Source organism: Phodopus roborovskii, unplaced genomic scaffold, assembly GCF_943737965.1.
Source record: "Phodopus roborovskii unplaced genomic scaffold, PHOROB, whole genome shotgun sequence".
NCBI lineage: Eukaryota > Metazoa > Chordata > Mammalia > Rodentia > Cricetidae > Phodopus > Phodopus roborovskii.
In genome coordinates, this window is record NW_026126469.1 from 17969535 (window position 1) to 17997397 (window position 27863).

A 27863-nucleotide genomic window follows, 5' to 3' on the forward strand; every position below is an offset into this window, starting at 1 on the left:
CCTCTACTCAGGAATTTGGGACATCTTCTCAGAACCACCAGAGTGAAAGCATGGAGACCAGCAGCACACCTCAAACCACCCTCACAGAGGTGACCACACCCACCCCTTCACCCTCTCCAAATACACGCACTCAGACACAGTCAGAAAGAGCCACTCCATATACCCACACCATGAGCAGTTCACTTCCAAGTACACCCTCTACAGAATCTACCTCAGAGAATACAGGACACACAACTGCAATAGTTACCCAAAGCTCAGCACCAGCCTCCACAGAGGACTCAATGACACCCTCAGCACAGGAACTGTCCACAGTGCCTACACTCAGCACCTCTACTCAGGAATTGTCAACACCTTCTCAGAACCACCAGAGTGAAAGCATGGAGACCAGTAGCACACCTCAACCCACCCTCACAGAGGTGAGCCCACCTACTCCTTCACACTCTCCAAGTGGCTCAAGTCCTGCACAGTCAGGGTCCAAAGTGACATCATCTCCAGTTCAAGCAACAAACCCATCCTCTTCTAGTGTGACTAATAGATCTCCAGCCACATCAGAGATGCTAACCACAACACCCTCTACAGCCTCTTCCCCAGGAAGCACAACTTCATGGATTACCCAAAACTCTGTAACTGCTACAGAAATCTCAATGACATCTTCAGCACAGGAACTGTCAACAGTGTCAACACCCATCAAATCTACTGGAGATTTGTCAACATCTTCTCAGAACGACCAGAGTGAAAGCATGGAGACCAGCAGCACACCTCAAACCACCCTCATAGAGGCGTCCACACCCAGTCCTTCACACTCCCCAAGCGGCTCAACTCTTGCACAGTCAGGGTCTCAAGTAACAACATCTCCAGATGAAATAACCAACCCTTCCTCTTCCAGTGTCACCAACATTTCCCCCACAACATCAGAGATGCTAACCACAGCACCCATTACAGCCTCTTCCCCAGGAAGCACAACTATGGATTTTACCCAAAACTCTGTAACTGTCACAAAAGTGTCAATGACATCTTTAGCACAGGAACCATCAACAGTGTCAACACCCCTCACCTCTACTCAAGATTTGTCAACATCTTCTCAGAACGACCAGAGTGAAAGCATGGAGACCAGCAGCACACCTCAAACCACCCTCACAGAGGTGACCACACCCACCGCTTCACCCTCTCCAAGTGTCTCGACTCCTGCACAGACAGGGTCCCAGGTGACATCAGTTGAAACAACCAACCCATCCTCCTCCAGTGTTACCAACATATCCCCAGACACACCAGAGGTGCTACACACACAATCCTCTACAGTCTCCACCTCAGGAAATACAGGACACACAGCTCCAATTGTATCTCCAAGTACCTCCTCTATGATTACTGGACTGTCAAAGACAAATTTGCCCAGTGTCCTGTCAACGCTGTCAACACCTATCACCTCTACTCAGGAACTGTCAACCCTTTCTCAGAACCACCAGAGTGAAAGCATGGAGACCAGCAGCACACCTCAAACCACCTTAACAGAGGTGACCACACCCAATCCTTCACACTCCCCAAGTGGCTCAACTACCTTACAGACAGTGTCCCAAGCAACAACATCTCCAGATGAGACAAGCAACCCATCCTCTACTAGTGTGACCAACAAATCTACTGCCACATCAGAGATGCTAATCACAGCACACTCTACAGCCTCTTCCCCAGGAAGCACAACTATGGATTTTACCCAAAACTCTGTAACTGTCACAAAAGTGTCAATGACATCTTTAGCACAGGAACCATCAACAGTGTCAACACCCCTCACCTCTACTCAAGATTTGTCAACATCCTCTCAGAACGACCAGAGTGAAAGCATGGAGACCAGCAGCACACCTCAAACCACCCTCACAGAGGTGACCACACCCACCCCTTCACCCTCTCCAAGTGTCTCGACTCCTGCACAGACAGGGTCCCAGGTGACATCAGTTGAAACAACCAACCCATCCTCTTCCAGTGTGACCAACACATTCCCAGCCACATCAGAGAAGCCAACCACAGCACCATTTACAGACTCTGCTCCAGTAAGCACTACTTCAGGGATTAGCCAAAACTCTGTAACTGCCACAGAAGTCTCAATGACATCTTCAGTACAGGAACTGTCAACACTGTCTTCTCCCATCCCCTCTACCCAGGAATTGTCAACATCTTTTCATAACCACCAGAGTGAGACCAGCAGCACACATGAAAGCGCTCTCACAGAGGTGACCACATCATATCATTCATCCCCCCCAAGTGACTCAGCTCCTGCACACACAGCGTCCCAAGGAACATCATCTCTTTTTGAAACAACCAAACCATTCACTTCCAGTGACACCAATATTTTGCAAACCACAACACAGGTGCTACCCACAGCACCCTCTACAGACTCCACCTCAGGAAACACAGGGCACACATCTCCAAGGGTGTCTCCAAGTTCCTCCTTTGTGAGTACTGGAGTGCCAATGACAAATTCTCCAAATCCTCTGTCAACAGTGTCAACAGGCATCACCTCTACTCAGGAATTTGGGACATCTTCTCAGAACCACCAGAGTGAAAGCATGGAGACCAGCAGCATACCTCAAACCACCTTCACAGAGGTGACCACACCCACCCCTTCACTCTCTCCAAATACACGCACTCAGACACAGTCAGAAAGAGCCACTCCATATACCCACACCATGAGCAGTTCACTTCCAAGTACACCCTCTACAGAATCTACCTCAGAGAATACAGGACACACAACTGCAATAGTTACCCAAAGCTCAGCACCAGCCTCCACAGAGGACTCAATGACACCCTCAGCACAGGAACTGTCCACAGTGCCTACACTCAGCACCTCTACTCAGGAATTGTCAACACCTTCTCAGAACCACCAGAGTGAAAGCATGGAGACCAGTAGCACACCTCAACCCACCCTCACAGAGGTGAGCCCACCTACTCCTTCACACTCTCCAAGTGGCTCAAGTCCTGCACAGTCAGGGTCCAAAGTGACATCATCTCCAGTTCAAGCAACAAACCCATCCTCTTCTAGTGTGACTAATAGATCTCCAGCCACATCAGAGATGCTAACCACAACACCCTCTACAGCCTCTTCCCCAGGAAGCACAACTTCATGGATTACCCAAAACTCTGTAACTGCTACAGAAATCTCAATGACATCTTCAGCACAGGAACTGTCAACAGTGTCAACACCCATCAAATCTACTGGAGATTTGTCAACATCTTCTCAGAACGACCAGAGTGAAAGCATGGAGACCAGCAGCACACCTCAAACCACCCTCATAGAGGCGTCCACACCCAGTCCTTCACACTCCCCAAGCGGCTCAACTCTTGCACAGTCAGGGTCTCAAGTAACAACATCTCCAGATGAAATAACCAACCCTTCCTCTTCCAGTGTCACCAACATTTCCCCCACAACATCAGAGATGCTAACCACAGCACCCATTACAGCCTCTTCCCCAGGAAGCACAACTATGGATTTTACCCAAAACTCTGTAACTGTCACAAAAGTGTCAATGACATCTTTAGCACAGGAACCATCAACAGTGTCAACACCCCTCACCTCTACTCAAGATTTGTCAACATCTTCTCAGAACGACCAGAGTGAAAGCATGGAGACCAGCAGCACACCTCAAACCACCCTCATAGAGGCATCCACACCCAGTCCTTCACACTCCCCAAGTGGCTCAACTGTTGCACAGATGGTGTCCAAAATGACAACATCTTTAGATGAAACCCATCCGTCCTCTTCCAGTGTTACCAACAGATCTCTAGCCACACCAGAGGTGCTAACCACAGCAGCCTCTACAGTCTTCACCTCAGGAAATACAGGGCATACATCTCCACAAAGTTCCTCCTCTGTGACTACTGGGGTGCCAATGACAAATTTGCCCAGTGTCCCGTCAACATTGTCAACACCCATCACCTCTACTCCTTCTCCCTCCCCGAGTGGACAGACTCTGTCACAGACAGTTTCTTGGGGGATATTCTCCTCTGCTGAAGTAACTACTCCTTCTTTTTCTTCTGGCATGAGTTACCCTTCTACAGCCACATCAGATGTATTCAGTGCTACATATGCCACTTCAGTAAACACAGTGCATACACCTACACATGCATCTGGGAGCCCCGGTGTTGTCACATCAAGAGACTCAACTCTAGCTGCACAATCAACAATCCTAGCGGACAGCACCTCTACTCTGCCATCATCTACACATTCTCAGAGTCACCACAGTACAAGCATGACCACCTCCAGCATATCTCAAACCAGCACCCTCACAGAGATGACCACACAAAGCCATTTGTCCTCTTCGCCTGGACCTAATATGACAGACATCCCCTCTCATGGAACATCCTCCTCAGGTGAGTTATCTATGTGGCATTACAGGCAAGGGTAGAGGGGAGGTTCCGCACCATGAATGGTGACTAGCCCTCCATTGCTTCTGTCCTGAATACTCATACATGGAAGCACTGACTTTGACCAGTATGTGGACACACATTTTCGTTGTCTTTCTCAGCCCCTCATTTTCTCTGACTCTCAATTTCCCTGATGTAAAAGCTACTCTTGTTTATTCTCTCTTCATTTCTAGGAATGACCACAAGCTCCCTGAAGACAGACAGTGACAGAGGCACATCACTCTCTGTTACCTCCGTGACCTTTACCGCTCCCAGCTCAAGCACAGCCTCCAGGTCAACAGTATCCTCACTCCCTAGTTTCTCAGAGCAGGGTGAGTGATGCAAATAATGTAGCCCGTGTCTGCCTTCTAGCTGAGCCAGATGTCAAGACTGTAGCTGGGATTGCTGGACTGGATTTGCTAATGTAGGTCTTTTTGTATAGCCAGGGGATCCAGTCCTTTGGGTTTCTACCCTGTCCCATCCAGGCCACAAATATGTCGCCTTTCCCCTGTGTTCCCTCTAGAAGGACGATGACTGTGGGTGCAGAGCCTGCTAGCTTACAGTCTCTGCTCTTTGGGATCAGAGATTCCTGGGAACAATGAGATAGCACTAAAACTTGGTGCTGAGGGCTATTGTGTGCATTGCATTGGGCTGGGAGAGGAAGATAGGGGAGTGATCAAGGTACTGTTTGACTCTTCTGTAGATGAAAGACCAGGACACTAAGTACAAGCACTCACTAGCCTCTAAGGGTTGTGGGAAGAGGATCAAAGTGAACAGGAGGCTTCCAGAGAAGAGCTGTGGGAGGGAAAGCACCCTAGATAGGTCCAATGATCTGAGCAGCTAGAAAGTCATGGGAGTGAAAGCACAGTCCTTGTGTTGAGTGGGGTGGGAGCTCGATGCATTTGCAATCACCAGGAATCAAGTTGAGCTATGGTATAGAGTGAGACCCACTTGGAAACACTTAGGACAAAGTTTAACAAACTGGAATCCAAGGATATTTATGGTGGCCTAGGGCAATTCTAGGGGGGGGTCTTCAAATTTATCTGGAGAAATACCATTTTAGGATACGAGTGCCCTATTATGAAGAGGCCTTTAAGTGATTAGTCTCTGTTGTCTCAGAGTTTCGTCTTTTCACCCTCGGGCAGTTCTGACTTCCTGATTAGAGCCTACAGTGGATACTCTAATGGCAGGGCTGTTATGTCAGGATGCTTTAATCTGAGGAATGATGTGGGTACCAGCTAAGGAATAAACAAGAGATGTACTAGATACGCATGGAGCAGCCGAGTAAAGAGTCAGAGCCTACAGGGTCTCTTCAGGTAGAGGGGACAAGGAGAGAGGGGCAGGTTAGGGAAAGCTTGCTCAGGACTCCTCTGAACCTAAAAGGAGGTAAAGGCACACAAGAGTATTATTTTCTCCTCTGTCCTGAACTAGGCATTTCCCTCTTCCCCTACGGGACAAGCCCTCAAGTTGGAGACCAGCAGTTTTTTGCCAGGACTGTGGATTTCACCTCCAGGCTCTTTAAGCTCCAGATTGGCTTTCCGCTTGGCTCCTCTCTGCGGGATTCCTTCTACGTGAGTCTCTGACTGAAGCCCTTGTGTTGTCTGGGCCCTGTTTTCTCTGCCCAGCTTGGAGATGGCTCATGGCTGAGCAGAAGGAAGAGTAGAAGTCACCTTGGTTGAACAACATCTTTGTAGCCTTCTTTTATATCAGTTTCTAGTTGTGGAAATCATAATGATGCCATTCCTCCCTGCCCATGTGGACAAAAAACATCCTTACCCTAGTAAAAAGAGACCACGGCTGTTTCACAAGCTTTTGTATGAGGAAGAAGCTATGCTTGAAAATTTGGTTCACACCGTTTCCATTTCTTGTGATTACTTCCCGATTCCCTGGGAGTGGTGATCCAGCTCTTCTTGCTCTCAGGGAGAAGAGTAGAAACACCCAATGAGAGCCCAACACAGCAACAGGAGGGAGGGTGTTGGCTCTTTTACCCTCTGATGCTTCACAAGCTTCAAGGGCAAAGCTTTATCAAGAAGGCTTTGCTCTGACAGAAGCTGGGCAGGACATAGTCTACTACTTTGAACTGATATGAGGATGTCCTGATAGGGATGAGTTATTTGTAATGTTCCTAGGTAAAGAAAGAGTTCTCCTAGAAGGTGAGAAGCAGACGAGGAGACTGTCAAGGTTGACACCTCTCATCCTCTGCACAGATAGGCTGTCAGGGGCCATGCTTCTGAGGAGCTGGCCCTAGAAGGGATAGTGCTTCCTTCAACCCTCACTAACCAAGAACCCTGTGCTCAGTTCACAGATAATGGCCAGATCATTTTCCCAGAGTCAGACTACAGCATCTTCTCCTACCCCAACCCACCTCAAAGTGGCTTCACGGGAAAGGAACGTGTAGCCATGGTGGCCCCATTCTGGGGTGATGCTGATTTCTCTAGCTCCAGGGGAGTCATATTTCACCAGGTGGGTCATTCAAGGCCTTGATGGTCAGGGGTTCCAGCATCCTGCCAGGAGAGATCAAGGGCACTTCAAGGGTGTTGTACCACAGCCTAGATTTGCTTGGAGAGGGACTGAAGCTTAAATATGGGGTAGGGAAGAAGCGAAGCAAAAAATGCTAAATAGACTTGGCAAACCCTATTCCAACCGTGGGAAGGTCTGCAGGAGACAGCGATGGGAGGTTGGAAGTTAAACAGACCCCCACACTTCTGATTTAAGTTAATAATGCCAGCCTGTCAAAGTATGCTGCATCGGCTGTCACCGCAAATGTGCTCTGTGTTATCTGCCATTTACAAGGAACTACCTAGGTCCCAAAGATGGAAAGTCACACGCCTGGCCTTCAGGAGTTACAAGCTAGACAAGGGAATGTAAAACTTGTAAATATGACACACGGTCATATCACCCAAGCCAATTTGAGCTACTATATTCATCTGTTCAGTTCTAGAAGATTTAACTTTCTAGGTGGGGACTTTGTAGTTCACATGCCCAGATTTTCCTGCAGCCTGAATTTAAATTGATCTTAAAGTCAAAAGAACTTGTAAAAATTCAGATTTAGGAAAAGATGTACAAGCAGCCATGGGCACTGAAGTGAACAGCATCCCCAAGCAGGAAGCAGGGACCGTTTAGGGCGTGGTCCTCACCCTTTAGTGTAGCTCCCCATGCTGTGGTGACACCAACCATAAAATCATTTTTGTTGCAACATCATGACTGTAGTTTTGCTGCTGTTATGAATTATAAGGTAAATACCAGATGTGCAGGATATCTGATATGCTACCCCTTTGAAAGGGTCATTGGACCCACAAGGGAACCATTGCCTTAGGGGCATTGAATGGGACTCTAATTTCCTTGCCGTTGCCTGCCTTCCTTTTCTAGGAATACAACACACTTTATGGTGAAAACATTGGGCTAGTCCGGGAGGTGGAGACTTTGATTAATGAGTTCACAGGTGACTGGACCTACAAAGCCAAGTGGACACTGAAAGTCACCTGGGTTAACGTTCCTGCCTATCCTGCCCAGTGGAGCTATGGGGTGAGTAGACCATGGGTGGCTCCCTGGGAGCCGGCTGGGAGCCAGACATCCCAATAGGCTGCTAGGGAGCCATCCATGACTGGAGGAAAGATTGATGGTTATAGTTCCCCTGAGAGCATGGTCTATTGAGTACTCACAGCGGGCCAGCCTGCCTCAAGTCAGAAAACTTAACTGCATTCACAGGTGAGAATGTCTGTGGACTGACAACTTCATATGATTTACAAAGTCAGCTTCCCTTTACTATAGTGAAATATCGGCACATGGCACTCCACAAACAGTTCACTGACTACCTACCTTGGACAGGTCCTCCATACAACACAAGTGGAGGGGACACCTGGACAGTGACTTTCATATCCCCGAGGGAGAGATAAGTAGGCCTGTCTCAGCTTTGCCATCTTGTCTGACCTCATAGCTCTCTCTTAAAAACCGTCCTCTAACTGGATTGCAACCCAGAATCCTTTATTTCCTCTCCCTGAAAAAAAAAGTTACAAAAAGGGAGATTTGGCCATTCTAAAGTGCTTCTACACCCAAGATGCATGAGGCTCTGGCTACAGCAAATTTGCCAATGTGTCCAGCCTGGATAGACCAGGGACGTGTGATAATACTGTGTCTGGTCAGGGGTATAGGGACACCAGAGAGGAAACCTCAGACTTCTCATAAATGTCTCTATTTGTTTCTCACCAACTTCCAGACCAATACCTACCAAGCCATCCTCTCCACAGATGGGAGCAGTTCCTATGCCCTGTTTCTCTACCAGAGTGGAGGGATGCAGTGGAATGTGATCCAGGGTCTGGGCAACCAAGTCCTCATGGGCTTCTCCAGGTAGGACAGGATCAGCTGGCTGTCAGCACTGAACTGTGAGAGATGAGGGTTTCCTGCTCACACCCCTATCCCATCCTAGAAGATGCAGCTGTTCCTGGTGAAAAGTCCCGCCCCCAGCATTCATCCTATCATCATTCCTATCCCAGCACCTGTGTACTGGAGCCTTCCACTTTTGACCTTCTTAGATTCACTGACATTTATTTTTTAGCTGACTTTTTCAGATAGCAGCTGCTCATTACACCTATTGCTTCTTATACTCTATCCATCTATCCATTCATCTATCTATCATAGCCACCCATGATAGCTGAACACTATCCTATAGCTAAGACCATTATCCTATAGGTCAAGAAAACTTAGGCTCAAGCAGATGAGTAATTTGCCCAAAGTGAGACTTTCAAAGTGTCAAAGTGGGCCTCTGAACACAGACATCCAAGGTTGGAATGTGTGGCTTCTGGTGCTCCACAGCTTAGCTGGAGAAGGAAGTGAGGAGAATGGCTATGGCTGGCTACAGTGTGAGCACGAAGGAGCTACAGTCTCTGAGTGCCTAACCACCTGCTTTGTGTGGCAATTAGTTGTGATGGTCATGAATCATGTGTTACCAGTAGTTGCCACAGATGGTTTTCTATTTCATTAGGGTGTGTTCAGGCTGCTCTCCAACCACATGGCTGACTGGCTTTTGATGTTCAATGAAGGAGGAGAGCATATAATCACCCAGGTAGCTAGCAATTTCACACCACCTTCAGTGTACCCAACAGAGACGCCATGCTTGTATGTGTCCTCTAGTCTGCATGACAGTAGAGCAAAGCTCAGGAGTCAATTCCTGTGGGCATTTCCTGCTGCAGCAGTATGGCTGCTGCTGCACACTTCCTTTCATCCTAGATCCACACTGATGGCGTAGGCAGGACCTTGAATCTGTTCTCCACTCAGATCCAAGGGATTGACAGATGTCACTGCATTGGATCTTTTCAGTGCTGTTTGGAGGCTATGGCTGACATCTCTTACACTCAGATATAAAACCTCCAAGTCAGACATGTTAAATACCCTTGACCCCCAAGTTAGTAAGTGCCAGAATCAATGGCTGAAAGTGATTGCCTGACCCCAGAAACCGCCTTGAACCATCCCTTGCAGTATGGCCCTTAGAGAGCTTCAAGGGAAAGGAAGGGGAATCTGTTGCTTTTACACCCTGTGTGTCCTGAGTGAGCCCGCCTGTTTCTCACTATCATTGATCAGATGTGGGAAAAAGAAGACGTTCTCCATCCCTACCCATCTTCTCTTCTTCCTCAGTACTGGGACCTGTGGCTCAATCTGCCCACCTGACTATGTTATGGGCAACCAGCTACCAACTGGGGGCTAGCTGGAATGACTGACAAACTAAGTGAATGAGTAGCTTGCATCTGAGAGCAAAGAGTCTGAGTGTGACACAGAGGCCTGAGAGTCTTTCCCTTTGCCTGCAGTGGAGATGGGTATTTTGGAAACAGCCCGCTGACATTCCAGCCAGCCACGGAGAAGTACCGTCCAGATCGATTCCTGAATTCCAAATTAGGTAAAAGGGACACCCACCATGTATGAGCTGGCTTTAGTCTTCCCTTTCCCTCTACTCCATATGCCATGGCAGTCTTAAGACCGTTGTAGCCTCTCCACCGCCCCAGAGAACAACCTGCACAGGCTACAGACTACCTACAGGTACATCAGCAGCTGGCATTGCTAGCAACGACTTCTTTTCACACCCTCAGCCCCTGTAAGTCCCCTTTGTTGGGAGAGCCAAGTCCAGGATGTCAGTGGGACTCAGGTTCTGGAGTGAGGACAATGGTATGGCAGGAGGGGAGCTAGGATGACCATCTAAATGTCTCATTCCAGGGCTGGAATGAAATCCTTAAGGAGATCCAAAAGGCTGACTGTCACTCAGTCGACAATACTGAGCAGCTATTATATGCCAGGCAGTAGGTTAACAGACAGACAATGAAAGGAGAGGGGAGAAAGGTCAACCATGTTGGCTGTCAACGAACATTCACTGTGGTAGAGACTCCAGTGTCCAGAGGCAAACTGTGGCTCTTCCTCCATGACTTAGTATAATAAACAGAGGCCCCAAAGGGAAAGAAATGCTAGCTCCCAGAATGTGATTGAGAAAAGGGCATACTAGCATTGTGGAGAGGTCAGCCATGTAGGTCTTGACACACGAGTCTCCGTCTATTTGATTTGGGACAAAGATGTTTGGCAGTCAGAAACTTGAGCGAAGTCAAATGAAGGAAGAGCTTCCCTATCACACCAGGGCCCTCTGTCAAACACATCTGCTCGTGATTTAGAGTGTCTCGTGGTGTGTGTGTATGTGTGTGTGTGTGTGTGTGTATGTGTGTGCGCGCGCACTCATGCATGTGTTTATGCATGTGTGTGTACGCGTGCCTGTGTGCATGTGTCCCTGCCTGTGTGCATGTATGTGTGTATGTGCTTGTGTGCAAGTGTGCATGTTTGTGTGTACTTGCATGTGAACAGATCATTATAAACTATGTTATTCTTCTGAAGACCTTCAGTTCCTTAATTCAGGAGGTTATAGGGTTGAAAATCTCATACACTGCATCATATTATGTTGGGGGTGGCGCTCTGGAGTCTTCTTTCCCTGAAGTTGTGTGTGTGGTATGAAACTTCCAATGAATTGAAGGTTTAAACTTTCCAACGCCATTAAGGAATTTTTTTAGTAACTGCTCCCTTCTCAAGATGGTGTCTGGGCCCAAACACAGTTTCCCCAGACTCCAGTGTTAGATCCAGGCCCCACTAGCGTGCCAACTTCTCTGTGGCTTCTGTCTGTCCTGGTTGCTTTGGCCACTGAAAGAGAAAGGAAGGGTGTAGCATGAAGACTGAGGGGTAGATAGTGTGTCTCTAGAGGCAGAAGTGAAGTGATTTAGGACTATGGCAGAAAGAGAGACGGGTGGAGGGAGGGAGGGAGAATGACCAGGGGTCAAGGGAGGGGGAAAGTAGGTAGATCACAGCGGTGCCTCCCTGCCCACCCTTGTCCCACAGTTTTGCCCTAAAGTCCAAGATTTGAAGTGTTTCGAGCTTATGTTCAGGGTAGTTTGGAGATAAGTCATTGCCAGTCTGAACTGGGTCCCTTTCTAGGAAGAGCTGTCCAGAGAGGCAGGAGTTTGCGTTGAGCCTAAAGCTGAAGCAGATCTCACAGGCCGTGTCCTGTGGTAATCACTGATGTCCTTGTTTCTCAGGCATCCGGGGGGTGCAGGTCTACAGGCTACATAAGGAGGTGAGGCCCAACTACCGACTCAAATGTCTATGGTGGCTGAACAACCAACCTCCGAGGCCCAGCTGGAGCTGGGGCTGGAGCCAGCTTTCCTGCCCTTGCTCCTGGCAGCAGGGACTATGGGACTTTCGGTTCTGGCGCATGACAGGTGATACCCTTTCCTGCCCTTCACAAGCCCGACTGACCTTCACCTCTGCTCACACCTGTCCTGCTCTATCCCAGGCACCCTGAGCACTCCCATGCCCAACCCACCCCACCCTCATCCATCTCCACCTGCCACAAGCTCCTTGGCCTGAGGATGTCCGTCTGGTCTCCTTGTAGGTTGGTGGAATAGCGGTAGCAGGCAGTTATGCAGCTTCTCCTCCTGGAGAGGTGGGGTGTGCTGCAGCTACGGCCGCTGGGGAGAGTTTCGAGAAGGCTGGAGGATGCACAGTCTTTGGCAGTTTGGTATGTGTCTCCTTGGAGATTCCAACCCATCTTAACAGGATGAAGACTTAGAATCACCTCGGTACAGATCTTCCAAGGGGGCTGGAGTGCAAGGAGATGAATGGGGCCGGGTAGCTTGCACCTGGCCACCCTTGGGCCTGCTCTGGTCTCTTTACACCATCATCTATGTCCTCTCATCCCCTGGCTCCCTGAGTGTGTGTACCGTGCGCCCTACTATGTAATAACCCCAACATGCCTTCAAGGAGGACACATGGTGTCGTTCCATCACAGATCACTGACAGTTTTTGGGTATGGAAAGGGGTGAACTGTGCCATGCCTGCCTCCAGGGTCACTGCTGCCGCCATAGTCTACCAAACCTGCCAACTGGCTCTCCGGGGGAGGGGGGCTCGCCCTCTGACAAACTGTTCTTCTCTACAGAACAGGAACAGGAGGCACAGAAATGGTGCTGCCACCTCAACGACAAGCCCTCCTTCTGTGTCCAGTACCATCACAGGCGGCCCCGCGTTAGCTGTGCTTGGTACAGGCCCCCACGGTTCGGTGAGCATTGTGGCTGAGGTGGAGCCTCCAGGAAGGGGGCCTGGGTTTGCACAAGAGCAGCCTCCTAGGGCAGACTTGTGGTTGCAGGGATGTTGGGGGACAAGTCAGTGTGAGGCTAACAGCAAAGAGAAGGGCTTTGTTTGTTGCATTGACAAATGGGTAAGAACGGGCCAGGGACTATACATACAAGAGGTCTTTGGGGCAGGTTCCGGGTGCCAGGAGTATTTGCCCAAGCTTGAGTCCACCAAGATAGATGGAGGCCCTACCTGGGCAGTGAGAGTCTCAGACCATGGCCCCAGTATGCTAATGTGTAACCTCCTTTCTTTTAGCTTGGACATATGGCGACCCCCACATCACCACTCTGGATAATGCCACTTACACATTCAATGGGCTGGGGGATTTTCTGCTGGTCCAGGCCCAGGACACAAACTCCTCCTTCCTGCTGGAGGGCCGCACTGCCCAGACCGGCTCTGCCAAGGCCACTAACTTCATTGCCTTTGCTGCTCAATACAACACCAACAGCTTGGCTTCTCCCATCACAGTAAGTGAGGGGGTATCCAGGGTGTCCTTGTATTCCCTTTCCCAGAACCCCTCAGAAACTGTCAGCTGGATACTGGAAGAGGAAGAGAATAAAGAAAGGAGGAGAGGTTGATTTTCAATTTTCTCACTGTTGTGTCCAAGTACCTGACAAGGAGCAGCTTAAGGAACGGGAGTGTGTGCTGGCTAGGTTTATGTCAACTCGACACAAGCTGGAGTCGTCTGAGAGGAGGGAAACTCAGTTAAAGAAAACACTTCCATAAGACTGAGGTGTAAGCAAGCCTGTAGGGTGTTTTCTTAATTAGTGATTGATGGGGGAGGGCCACTGTGGCTGGGGCCATCCCTGGGTGGCTGGTCCTGGCTTCTATAAGAAAGCAGACTGAGCAGGCCATGGGGAGCAAGCCAGTAAGCAGCACCCTCCATGGCCTCTGCATCAGCTCCTGCCGCCAGTTTGCTGCCCTGTTTGATTTCCTGTCCTGACTTCCTTCAGGGATGAACAATAACGAGGAGGCTTAAGCCAAATAAACCCCTTTCCCCATGCTTTGGTTATGATATTTTCCTCACAGCAACAGTAATCCAAACCAGGGCAAAGGTTTATTTTGGCTCCAGTTTGTAGGCGAAGTCCGTCCATCATGGCAGGGAGGCATGGCACCAAGCGTGTAAGGACACTGGTGACACACTGTGTCTACAGTCAGAGGCGAGTGCTGGGCTCATCTCTCCTCCTTTTATTCAGGCTGCACCCCCAGCCCATGCAATGCTTCTGCCTACATTTGGAGTGGATCTGTCTTTCTCAGTTAAAGATTTCTGGAAACACCCAGAACATAGACACACCCAGAGACATGTTTCCCTAGCAACCCTACATCCTGGAACAAGAGGAGAGAGTACATATCCATAGCTGAGAGAGAAGACGGCAGGATTACAACATGTGCCACCTTTTACTGGCTGTTTGACCTTTGCAAAATTACTGAATTTACAGTGTCGCTGTTTTCTTGTAGCACGATGGGGACAATGTTATTGTCTGTTCCACAGGGCTGCTGTGAGATAGCGTGGCTCCCACTGAGCTCTCCACACATGTCAGTTGGCATAGCCTATCACTTGCTCTGCCCATCACCTACCTCTTTCACTGGCCCAGATTTTAGCTTGAGTTGCTCTCTAGTGCCTCACTTCTAGGCCTCTGCCCTGCCTGCTCATGTTGGGTTTAGGCCTCCTTCAATTCCTTTCCAGGTTCAATGGTTCCTGGAACCCAATGACACAGTCCGAGTTCTACTCAATAACCAGACTGTAGCCTTTAACACCAGCCAGACGGATGAAGGTAGGCTCTGGAGCTGTGTGTGGGGGTGTGATCAGCAGGATCTCAGCCACAGCAAAACAGAATGTTTGCCACCAGCCCCCCCCCCCACTGCTGTCCCCTAAACTGCTGCACTAGAAGACCTTCACTCAGCCTGGGCATTGAACTTTCCTTGTTTCATACCCCAGAAGAAGGTGTCTAGAGGCTGGGCTGGGTGGCGTGAGGCCGTTAGTTGAGGCATGGTCAGGGTCTCCCAGTGTTCTCTGTGCTATGAGCCTTCATTTCTGCTAAGTCATGGGCCCATGAGGCATGCTGGCTGTGTCACTTGTCCCCCACCTGTCTTCCAGGCTTGCCAATGTTCAATACCACTGGGATCCTCCTGACTCACAATGGCTCCCAGGTCTCAGCCAGTTTTGATGGGACAGTGGCCATCTCTGTGATTGCTCTTTCCAACATCCTCCATGCCTCCACCAGTCTCCCAGAGGAGTACCGCAACCACACGAGGGGGCTCCTGGGTAAGAAGTGGAGCTCAGACCGCACACCCGAAGCTGTCTGTCCTGTGGGCCTTGAACTTCACGGCACAGTTCTTGCTCAGCCTCCTATAGAGGGGTTGCTCCACCCACTGTTGAGGCTAATCTCCTGTTTGCCTGCCCTCTTTTCAAGGGGCCGTGAAGGGGGCTCTATGGGGAAGGCAGGGGCCTGGTGCCCTTTCCCTCCACACCTTTACTTCTTTTCCTACCCTTGTTGTCTTTCTTCCTCCCATCTTTCCACTTCTTGGTTTCCTTCTCTCTCTTGGAAGCACAGAGGTGGATGTGAGTAGATGGTCCTCTCCCGCCTCCTGGGGCCCTGGCCCCGGGGCAGGTGCGGCTGTCTTGTCAGCCGCTCCCTGAAGAAGGGATGCCACCTTCCTGTGGTGACGAACCTCTTTCCCACAGGAGTCTGGAATGACGATCCAGAAGATGACTTCAGGATGCCCAACGGCTCTACCATCCCCCGAAACAGCTCTGAGGAGACCATTTTTCACTATGGAATGACATGTGAGTCTGGGGTCCTCAGGCCACTGGGGCAAATCCGTGAGGGAGCTGCTGTATTGTCTCGCTTGTGCATGTGGGGACCTTATTCATCCTTGGTAGGGCCCAGAGATTTTGCCGCGGCCTCATGTTTGGCCCCTGCTTTTACCCCACCTGTATGTCTCTTCTGGGAAGTGGAGAGGGGAGTGGGCGACCTTCACTCACTGAAACAGGGATTTCCAGACTCAGAAGCCAGAAGCCTTCTCATCCTTACCAACTCCCACGACACCCCCTCACCCATCGAGTCTTATCCAACGAGGATTAGGGGCAGGCACAGCTGAAATAAGGCTGTCGTCTTATACCATCGTCACACCTCCTGTGTTACAGGGCAAATCAATGGGACAGGCCTCCTCGGGCTAAGGACAGACCCTCTGCCTTCCAACTTCACCCCCATCTTCTTGTCACAACTGTTGAGCACCTCAAATGAAAGCATGACCTTGGGCTGCAAGGGAGATGTACAATGCGTGTTTGATGCCCTGGCCACAGGAAACGCAACCACGGGACAAAACACCAACGCAATCCTTAAAACATTCCAGCATGTGAATGGCACCCTCAGTAAGTGACAGGAGGCCCAGAGAGGCCTCTCCAGGGGCAGGGAGCAGGCGAGGACCTCATTTCACAACACTGATGGACAGACGGATGGCAGCCTTCCCTTCACTGCCCAATGCAGTCTGTCTCCTCCACCACCCAGAAGCCCTTTCCTGATGCTCCTTCTCCTCCCCCTCCCTGGCTTCTTTGGGCTCACTGGTAACTTTGCATATGCCTTTCTCTGGCCTGCAAGCCTCTCTCCACAGACAGACAGGCACAATCTCTCATGCTTTGACTCTGCCTACTTAGCAAGGCCCTCTGGAATTGCCTGGTCTTGTATTTCATGCTTATTCACACTCCTTTTCCTGAGTTTTTTTCTTTAGTATTTATAACTACTTAGTGTGTTTTATAATTTATAATTCCCTTAGTCCTCTCTTTCCATCACTTGTTCATTGCTATAGAGATCAGTGCCACACACATTTGCTAAATCTATTAAGGGAATGAATTAATAAGCAATGGACTGGAAATAATAGGCTTCCAAGAAACAGAGCATTGGGAGAGTTTGAAAATGGAATGTCCATCTACAGATCACCCTCATGGCTTTCAACTCTTCCCAGGAGTAAAACTGTCTGTTCTCAACCCAACGTGGCATTCTGTTCAGGGAAGAAATGATCCAGTTTGAGGAGGAAGTTGGGAAAGGGAGTCTAACACGTTTGCAGAGCAGGAAGTCTGGGCTCTGCCCGGGGGTGGCCCCAGGCCTGGGGAGGGCTTGTAGGAAGTCATGAGGAGAGAGCTGAGATGGACGTAAGACTGGAGAGTGTCCTGTGCCTAGCCAGTCTCTGCCATGCTTGTTTCAGACCAGTACCCGCCCTCTGTCAACTGCCCCAATGAAATTCGAGCCTACAAGGGGAAGACAGAGATCATTGAGATCACCAGCAACTCTAAGGATGTCACATTCAACCTCACCAACCAGTGCAGTGGCTTTAAACTCCTCGGTAAGAATCCTTGGCTGGCAACAGCATGGGGCAGGGGCCCGAGAGGCCTGAGTCAACCTGGGTTTTCTTGAATTTTTTCATTATACCCAGAACCCTGCCATATTTTTTTTTTTCATTTGAATACCCAGGACCAACAAGAATTTCCTTCTTTCCCTCTTCTCTTCATCTTGTTTCTCTCTCTCCCTCTCCCACCCCTATTCCCTCTCCTTCTGAGACAAGCTCTTAACCACAAAAACCCAAGATGGCCTGAAACTTCCTATGTAACCCAGACAACAAACTCCTGGTTCTTCTGCCTTGTCCTCTGCACTGTGTGATAGCCGGTTTTCAATGTCAACTGGAATTAACCAGAAAAGGGAGTCTCACTGAGGGAATTATCTAGATCAGGCTGGCCTGGGGGCATGTCTTCCTTGTCAATTATGGTGAGCCGACCTACCCCAAACATGGGAGGCACCATTCCATGGGCTGAGCCTTGAACTGTGTAAGAATGAAGAAAACTAGCTGAGCAGAAGCCGCCAAGCAAACAGCGGGCAGCGTGGGCCCATTCACTTTTCTCTGCTCTTGACTGGGTGTGACAATTAGCTGATTCCCCCTCCATGATGGACTTTAACCTGGCGTTGTAAGCTAAAGCAGCTTCTTCCCCTACATTGCTTTGTTCCAGGTGTTTTAGGGCAGTCTTGGAAATTAAGCTACAACAAGGATGTTGTATCACCACATCTGGCTTGAAAAACAGCATTTCTTTTTTAAACTTTTTTAAATTAACTTTAATTATGTTCCTGTGTGCATAGGGGTGTGTGCACAAGCATTCAGGTTCTGGAACCTTCCAGAGGTGCTGGATCCTCCTGGAGCTAGAGTTAGAGGCAGTGGAGCTGCCTGAAGTGGATGCTGAGAATCCAACCTGGGTCCTCTGAAAGGGCAGTGTGCTCTTAGCCACGGAGCCATCTGTCTCTCCAGGCCCTGAGTAACAGCATTTCTTAAGATTGGTACTTATAGCTGGCCATAGCAGCTCGAGCCTGTAATTCTAGAGGGAGGGGGATTACCATGAGATCAAGGCCAGCAAGGCCAGCCTGGTATACAGAATGATACTTGGTCTTAAAATTGAAAAGAAAGAAAGAAAGATACCTGTAGTTCAAATGGGTGGCCTCCTCCCCAAGTAAGTGGGGGGGGGGTGTTAGATAGATATAACTAAAACGTTATTTTACTGTCATCTAATAATATGCTTGCTCTTTTTGTTTGTTTGTTTGTTTGAGACAGGGTCTCACTATCTAGCTCTGGCTGTCCACTCACTGTGTGGAATAGGCCAGCCTCAAACTCACTCACAGAGAGAGATCTGCCTGCCTCTGCCTCTCAGGATTAAAGGCTGAACCACCATGCCTAGCTATATGCATCATTTTTAACCATCATGGAGCATTTATCAAATCATTAGAATAATTGAGCATGACCATTATAAATACTAGTTTAGCTGGACAGTGATGGTGCACACCTTTAATCCCAGAGCTTGGGAGTCAGAGGTAGGTGAATCTCCAAGTTCAAGGCCAGCCTGGTTTACAGAATGAGTTCCAGGACAGCCAGGGCTACACAGAGAAATCCTGTCTCCTTGAAAAAAATACAAATGATAATGATGATGATGATGATGATAATAATAATAATAATAGTTTGCAGGGCTAGTGAGATGGCTCAGCATGTGAAAGCCCTTGCCACCAAACCTGATAGCCTAATTTCTATCCCTGGGACCCATAGGTGGAAGGAAAGAACCAACTCTTGCAAGCTGTCCTCTAACCTCCACATGAATGCTATGGCATGCATACATGCTCCCAAACATACACAAAATCAATAAATGTAATAAAATCCAAAGGTTTACAGCATTATCATATATACTAAAAGAATAATACATTGTGGAGTAAAACTGAAGAAATACAGATACCTTCATTGGTAGGCACTGGTAGGTGACTGGCCATGCTTATCCGGCTTTCTCTTTTCTCTTATTTCCTGAATTGGGACCAACACAGCATGTCTTTTCATGTTAGTAACGGTATCTAAGAACCTAGGCTGGCAGTTGTGACCTAGTGGACCAAAGCAGAAGGGATGGTGACTTTCTTCACTAAACCAAAGCCGCCAGGGACCTTTCTCTGGCTCTGACCACCAGTCTGTCTCATTTTGCCTCTCTGAGTATGGAGGGGCTTCTTTGTCTACATCTCCTTTGTTCCATATGGCACTATGTTCCATATGGCCACACAATGGCATTACAGATCTTTCTTTCATCTTGGACTTCTATCCTGGAAAGTGATAGTGTGACGTTAACTCCATCCATCCCTACTCTCTGTTCCTTCCAAGCTGCTGTTTATTCCCTATAGTCTGACATCTGATAAGGTAACCATTAAGGCCTGGGAAGTCAGAGGAGAGGATAGTGCAAAGGCAGAAAAGAGGTGCTGGGAGATGAAGCCATTCCATCCTGCAATTTGGGAAGTGTTAAGCAGACCCTGGCACTTACGTTTGTTCCCCAGCATGACCCATCCTGGTACAGGCTCAGGCAGAGATGTGCTTGGAGGCCTTTTCATGGGGGTGGCAGGGGAGTGGCCTTCTCCTATGTGGATTTCTACCAACACCCAGCACCCCAGCACTTTCAGCAGGTGCTGGCTGCCTCCAGCTTGGAGCATGACTGCCATCACCATGCGTGCAAGAATCGCATCTTTGCTCCAAAGGATGCCTGTCAGCATTAAGGACTCAGGGAAAGGACTGACGGTGTGGGAGAAGCAGGGTGTTAGATGTCAGCATGCATTGGCCACAGAGCAGAGGGCTTTCCCAGCCATCGAGGTCTCTTTCTCTGGACAGAAAATGGAAGTTTGCAGTGGACACCAACACTTCCAGAAGTGTGTATCCTGGAGATTCTAGCAACAGATGCGAGGACTAACTTGTCATCCATACTCCAGCCCAGGACTGTGGCTTGCTTCTGCAGTGTGGAGAGCCAGTGTTTCTACAGTGAGACCAGCAGGGAAGGCAATGCTTCCCTTGAGGTGAGCAGTGAGAGTGGGGTGGGTGGGGTCCTCTGTTGGGAGGAGGAAGAGCACATGGAGGAATGCTGTGAGCATCCTCTCCCCTGGGCAAGGTGTGTGTGGGGAGGAGGGAGGAGCTGGGATGGCTGAGTAGTGCAGGGGTCCATCTTGTGTGAAGTGCAACTTGCATCACTTAGAGCACAAAAGAGTGTGTGCCCCACCTCCCATTCTGTCGGGCTTAGCAGTGTTCACCTCAGCCTTTCACATAGTTCCCGCCATGGCACTGAGCGGTGGGATGGAAAGGCTTCCCTGAGTGTTCTGTGTCCATAGCCTCCAGCGCAGCTGGCCTGCCTTCCTCCAGATCAGGGAGACTGGAGGCCTCTGCTCAGACACGGGAAGCCCTCACAGGGCATGATGGAGAGTGGCTCACCACGAAGTGTCTCTTTGGGCTTGGGAAGAGAGGGGCAGGGTGCTGACTCAGTTTGCTCTTCCCTCTAGCTGAGGAAGCATCTCTTTTTCAGTTTAGAGAAAATTCTCTCCTGTCACAATGTGGTCAACTTCATGACCCAAGTCCACAGATTTTTGCCCCATTTCTGTTTTGTCCTTTTTGTTTGTTTTTCTCTCCTCTCCGTTTCTTCCCCTGTCTTACTCGCTCAGGGATTCCAGGAAAGGAGGTAGAGTGTGAGAGAGGAGAGCCTACTGCGGGGCCAGGCAGGGGATGGTGTAACATTGGGCAGACTCACAATCCTGTGCTGTGGAAGAAGGTGCCTGCTGGAGGGGCTGAGGCAAGCAGAGCTGCCCATAGCAGAAGTGTCAGGGCAGAGACACTAGAAGTTCTTTAGCTTGCGGACACCCTGCTGTTATTTAGGTGACGAGCTGCAAGTGTGATGGGGACACGTTTGGCCGCTTCTGTGAACGCTCCAAGAACCACTGTGAAGAGCCATGCTTCCCAAATGTGTCCTGCATTCCTGGGAAGGGCTGTGAGGCCTGCCCTCCAAACATGACTGGAGATGGGCGTCACTGTGCAGGTAAGCTGGGAACAGGGCCCTGGCAAGGGGAGGTTGCAGGTTCTGGGTCCAGGGGACATGTCAAGGGTCTGGATAGACAAAGACACACTGGTGTATCTGTCTTTAGCAACACATCTTCAAATCCCTCGCGATAAGAAGCTTAGAAAGAAATGGTTAGATGGTGTGGGATTGAAGGAGGTGGTACAGACACTGAGGGTGGGCTAGAACAGAGCAGCCCTGAGAGCCTGCTGGAGAAAGCCTGGGCAAGGACTGATGGAGCAGGCTAGGAAACCAGAGGTAAGCTGGGCTCTCGGGAACCTGGGCATCTTCAGAGGCAAGGCCCAGGGGCTCTGCTTTTCCCAAGCCAGGACCTTGGAGGTGTCACGATGGGAACCTAGTGACAGAGGAACCTACGTTTTCCTTTAAGTTTCTTCCTGCCCCTCTGATCCTCTTCCTCTGAGCCACATGTCACCATGTCAGTGATGACAGTGCAGCCTTCTCCAGTCCTCAAAGGCAGGCGAATACAATCAGGAGACCACTGTTTTCTGAGCAGAGGCCAGGGCGGGTGGAGAAGTAGACCCTTTTCTCACCAGCATTCAGGGTCCCTCTCTGATAAGGGCAATCTGGTCCACCTGCCACGCCCTCTGCAGAGGTGAAAGAAGGCTTACCTGGCAGAGAGGAAAAGGTTGCGTTTCAGAGACATGCCTGGAGAAGGATGAGGGAAGATGGTTTGGGGTTCAGAGTGGCTCATAAGCACAACACAGATTGGGTATGGGTCAAAACAAAACAAGACAAAACAAAACAAAACAAAAAATCCTGAGGCTAGTTTCCAATCGGGTACTCATCTGCATAGTCGGTATGGCTGACTGCCCTGCTCCCTTTACAGCTCTAGAGGACTCTTTAGTCTGCCAGAACCATTCCTGCCCTGTGAATTACTGCTATAACCATGGCCACTGCTACATATCTGGGGCTCCAGACTGCCAGCCCACTTGCACCTGCCCGCCAGCCTTCACTGATAGCCGCTGCTTCCTCGCTGGGAACAATTTTACTCCCACTGTCTATAAAGGTATGACTAAATCCTCCTGCCGTACCAGCCCCACTTGTCTCTCCTGTCTCTCTGGGAATTGTGGGAAAACCAGTTCCCCAAATGCCCAGATCAGAACCGAGGTTTCCCCTGTGTGGTAAGTTTGGGGCAGGGGGAGCTAATGAGGGCAGCTATCCCACCGGCCTCAGTCATTTCCAGAGGGCAGAAAGAAGCAGAATCCTCCTGGCTTTGTTGGCCGAGAGCCACAGAAGGCCTGGTCAGCATAGCAGCACCGGAGTACAGGCCTCCGGTGACCTGGCCGTGGCGGATGGAGCTGTCTCTGAGTGGGCACAGGGAGTGTTGGATAACTCTGGGAAGTTCGTGGGGTGATGATGGGTCTTGCTTGTTCATCTCCAGAGCTGCCCTTCAGGACCATCGAGCTCTCACTCAGAGAAAACGAAAATGCCTCCCGAGCTGACGTCAATGCCTCGGTCAGTGTGCTTGGTGGGTTCCCAGTGGGAGTCGATCAGGGAAGGTTCCCACACGGGCTGTGCTATAGCTTGTACATCCTTCAACTACCTTAATTTCCCAAAGGAGGGGGGTCCTTTGCTCAGGGAAGGCTCAAGGCCTAGGACATCAGGAAGCCTCAGGATTAGAGACCATAGACTCTCTTAGAATTACCAGCTTGCTAAGACTCTAGGGTGGCATGTCACCCCAGCCTGTCTCCCTGCGTACTCCCATGATTAATGCTATCTGACTGCTATATGGAAGAAGTCACCTCCACCCTGACTTCCCATAGAGAACTGGGATCCTCTTGTCAACATCTCCATTAAACAAAGTAGGTGGATTGGTGAATGGTGGAAACTCTAGACTCCTATACACAGGATATCAAATCTCTGCCCTGCCTCTTCCTAGAGCAGGTGTAATAATTAGAAAAGCTATTTATAGCAGCTTTGTGTATAAATGTGGATAATAGTAAGTAGTACCTGTCATTAGGCTGTGTCGATATTTAAATGACAAAGCATGCAAAACATTAAGTACCAAAACATGAAAGGCATTCAAAGTGATTACTAGTATAGGTACCCTGACTGCCAGACACATTCAACCTCAACTGGTCAGAACTGTTGACATTCATCTGCTGCCCTTAACTGCAGACTCTTTCAAATAAACGGGTCCCGAGTCACCTTGGCATTCTTGGCACCTGGCCGTGCCTAGGTCTTGGCTAAACAATTTTTGTTTGGTACATATGAGAGGAAAGGATGGGCTGGAATCTGGGACCAAGCAGGGGTGTTTGTTTCGGATGTTACCCTGGCAATGTTGATGTGGGGGGAGGGCGGGGGGCTCATCCCTCTCCCACTGAGTATTTATTAAGCAAGGACCCAGGCCAGCCTCTGGCTGAGATGTGAGTGTGGAGATGACGTGTGGGCCAGGCTGCAGATGCTCTAGGGGTCCTGGGCCCTGCACTCAGAGGTGGGCATGGCCTCTCTGACCCTCATTCAGCCTGTCCTCTCATTTTCCCTGTTGTAGGTGGCATACAGGCTAGAGACCCTGGACATGCGGGCTTTTCTCTGGAACAGCCTAGTGGAACTGACAGGGATGTAAGTGAGGTGGTCCCTCCATGACTTCCCTCTCCCTCCCCCTGCTCCCCAAGCCCTCACTGTTCCCTCCCATACAGCTCTCTCTCAGCACAGTCCTCCAACAAGCCAATTCAACACTGGCGGGTCGTCTCCAACTTCCAGTACCGTCCCAGGGGCCCGGTCATCCATTTTTTGAACAACCATCTGATAGATGCTGTGGTGGAGGCCTTCCTCCTCCAGACTCAGACGGGGAGGCAGAAGAAGAGCAGTGAGGAAGCCAGGAAGGATGTCACCTTCTTCCCCATCTCCAGGGCCGATATCCAAGATGTGACGGCTTGTGAGTCACTCTACCTTGGGGACAATACAGAGACAGCGGGGAAGGGGAGAGAAGTACATAGAGGGGCCATCCCAGCCCCGAAGGTCACGCCCATCCCCAGTAGGAAGTCCATTGAAGAGGTAACAGGTTAACTGAGCTCTGCGGTTGGAAATCTTTGCATGAAATTTAAAACATTTCTCCCATCAGCTCTTTCAGATTCAGAGCAGGGACACAAGATGCTGCTGGTAGACCCATGTGGGAGTGCCGTAGCAATTATTCCAGGCTGCATGATGGGTTCCATGTGTCTACTCATCTGTTTGTTTGGTTTTGGAACAAGATCTAACTATGTTCAGGCTGGCCTCGAACTCACGATCCTCTTGCCCTAGCTTCACAAATGCTGGGATTTCCAGGCTAGTGCCACTGTACCCAGCTGTCTTCCCCTTCCTTTAGTAAGATCGCTCACTTCTTGAACTGTCATTGTACTGAACACACATTGAACACCTACTACCCTACACCTGGTCCTCTGCTGGAGAATCATAAATGGAAGCCGAAGACTGGCCAGAGTAGAGGACCGAAAGGGTGTGGCCCCACTCAAGCCAGAACTCTGTGGTCCCACTGGGAAAATGAGATGGGGTTTCTGACAGCCCAGGCAGAAAGCAATGGAGACCAAGGGATGCCCTACCTCCAGTTTCTGGAATGGAGCAGAGGATAGGATAGGGACCCCACCTAGCAGGGGAGGAAGTGCTATTCTACTTGGGACCAGCACCCACTGAGATCTGCTTCTAGAATCCAGTTTATGCTTCCTGCTTCTTGGGGCAATAAAATGAAATTTCTGCACATTGGGAAGCAGTGGTGGGGGATGGGCAACAGTCTGGGAGCTCTGACTCAGAGCAAGGAGCTGGGGCATTTGTGTCTGAGCACTCGGAAAGCAAGAGGGTCAATGAAAGCTTTGGCTGTGAAGCAAGTCTAAGCCAACCTGGGCTACATGAGGTCCTGTCTTAAAAAGTGAAAGGAAGGAAGGAGAAAGGAGCAAGGGAAGAAGAAAATACAATTGTATTGTACAAACACAATATGGTTCCTAAACACCAGAGTTACAAAAGTAAGAAAGAAAAGACAATGCTACTTTGTATTCTTACTTTCTTCTGATATGCCTTAGGGAATTTCACATTTTTTTTTCCACTAAGGGAAATCATAGCTTAGTCTGGCATCCTCCACATTAAATAATAATGACCACATTAGCTCAAACACTGTGTGCCTTTTCCCATTGGACATGCTATTCTAACAGTGATCTTTTCGAAACCGGTGCTTGTAACACATTTCAAGTGTTGTGGGGATAGCTATTTTTTCATATACTCTACATGTATGTCTCACTGGACATCACAGCTAGGTTAGTGCTGTTTTTATGCTTTGTTTTTAAACATAAAGAAACTGACCAGGAATGGTGGTGCACGCCTTTAATCCCAGCACTCGGGAGGCAGAGGCAGACAGATCTCTGTGAGTTCAAGGCCAGCCTGGTCTACAGAGTGAGTTCCAGTATAGCCAGGGCTATACAGAGAAACACACTCATGCATGAACGTACACACACGCGCGCACGCGCACACACACACACACACACACACACGCACACAGGGGGGGGGGAAACTGAGGCTGACTTAGGAAAAGTCCCAATCTCGTAGCTAGTTAGTTGGAGAGCCTGAGTATCAACTCAGTTGTGGCTATCTTCTGAGTGTGTGCTCATCACTGCTGGCCTTTTCAGACCCTGAAAACTGTCACCCCCCTTGGTAGGGCTGCATAGTAATTTATTTGCTGAGTGCCATTATACACTGTTGACAGGATCAACCCGGCAGAACGTAATACCCACAGATACAGGTATCTGTGCATTCAACCAATTGTTTCTCAGGATAAACACCTGGCATTGACTTCTTGATGGAGAAGGTATGAATTATCTCAATTGTTTGCTTGCTCTATTTGCATCCTTGTCCTGCCTACAGTGAACCTAAGTATGCTGAACAATTACTTCCTGTGTGAGGGCTACAAGAACTATAGCCTGGTCTACAGCCCCCAGAACGGTGTCACCTGCGTGTCCCCATGTAGTGAGGGCTACTGTCACAATGGGGGCCAATGCCAGCACCTACCAGATGGGCCCCAATGCAGGTGAGTAGGGGCCTGGGGCAGGAGAGCATAGTGCTGGGAACACAAGCAGGACGGGACACCACAGTAGACCCAGGAAGGCACGGACCCTCCCGAGACATGACATTGGGATGACTCCCTAGTGGTCAGGGGACAAGAAGCAGAGGAAAGGGAGTTGAGCAGAGGGTGTGTGCTGATCCTCTGCGTGGAGAAAAAAGATGTACCCTGAGACTCATGCTAGCCGCAAGAGGGCGCTCGCCCACCCGGGGGATGGGAAAACTCCAGAGTGGCACGGGTCCAGGAGGCAAAGTGGCTGAGTACTAAAGCTTCCTGAGAACGGATGAACGGATGCCCCCAGCCCTGTGGAAAGGAACCTGCCATCTTGGTCTGGCCCCGGTCCTGCCCCTCTGTAAGAGCACTCAGTCTGGAGCCGCCCTGAGGCTGGTTCCTTAGGTCTCCTCCCCTGAAGAGCGGACTGAAAGTCTGCAGTGACACAGGGGCTTGCCTCCCAGTGTCCTCTGTTCACTCTTGCCCCACCCTTAGTCCAGGGCTGGTCGAGAGTGGAGAATTTGGGGAGTGGGAGAATATGGGGATGGATTTGTGACTATATAGTGAGTGCATGTGCGGCCACCCTCTGGTGGTTTTGGCTGGTAACTTCATTTCAAAATGGCCTTGGGGCTGGCTGGGTCCTCCACCCAGGGGATAGCCCTGCCTGTCCTGGATAATGACCCCTGGTCCCCAGGAGAGGAAGGCTGAGCAGGTCAGGCCTGCATCCTCGCTGACCACACTTGTTCTCTCTGTCCCCAGCTGTGCATCCTTTACCATCTACACATCCTGGGGCGAACACTGCGAGCACCTAAGTGTGAAGCTTGGAGCGTTCTTTGGGATCCTCTTCGGGACCTTGGGTGCCCTCCTGCTGCTGGGGATCTCGGCATTTGCAATCTTTCACTTCTGTGGCTGCTCCTCAAACAAGTTCTCCTACCCTTTGGATTCAGTACTGTGAGGCCTTGCTTTGGATGGGCAGCTGCATCTAGGATACCTCAGGACCCACCCATCACTCTGCCTCTCTAGGAAGGCTGGGGAGCGGCTGCTGAATGAAAGGGATTTGCAATTCTTCAAGAGTGAATACAGGGAGTGAAATCAGACTATACCTTGTCAGTAGATCAGGGGTTCAGGAAAAGGTCATGATGACCAAATACATGGATGGATGGGTTCTCACAAAGACACATTTGAAAGGAGGACACTGCCATATATGAGTACACACACACACACACACACACACACACACACACACACACACACACACCAGAGTTAATGGATGACTGGCTCTACATTAACCAAGACATTTTTACATATAAAACTGGCTTCCTTCTCATTGAAATCTATTTAAATAAAGACTTTGTGCCTCCAAACCATGGGTTCCATCCATTT

General features: G+C 49.8%; 1 protein-coding gene across 1 annotated transcript; it reads left to right on the top strand.

The window, feature by feature from the left end:
- On the top strand, window positions 1-27484 carry Muc4 (mucin 4, cell surface associated). The gene is made up of 27 exons (XM_051191617.1): window positions 1-842; window positions 1818-2042; window positions 3755-3948; window positions 4034-4359; window positions 4587-4724; window positions 5824-5963; window positions 6691-6855; window positions 7762-7917; window positions 8609-8739; window positions 10194-10282; window positions 11952-12134; window positions 12308-12433; window positions 12851-12970; window positions 13300-13511; window positions 14732-14819; window positions 15143-15310; window positions 15731-15832; window positions 16193-16420; window positions 17251-17388; window positions 20218-20399; window positions 21247-21406; window positions 22272-22451; window positions 22827-22900; window positions 23937-24007; window positions 24085-24323; window positions 26294-26456; window positions 27240-27484. Exons 1-27 carry the CDS (start codon window positions 51-53, stop codon window positions 27433-27435), a joined length of 4986 nt encoding a protein of 1661 aa, XP_051047574.1. The 5' UTR covers window positions 1-50; the 3' UTR covers window positions 27436-27484.
- The last annotated feature ends 379 nt before the right edge of the window (window positions 27485-27863 follow it).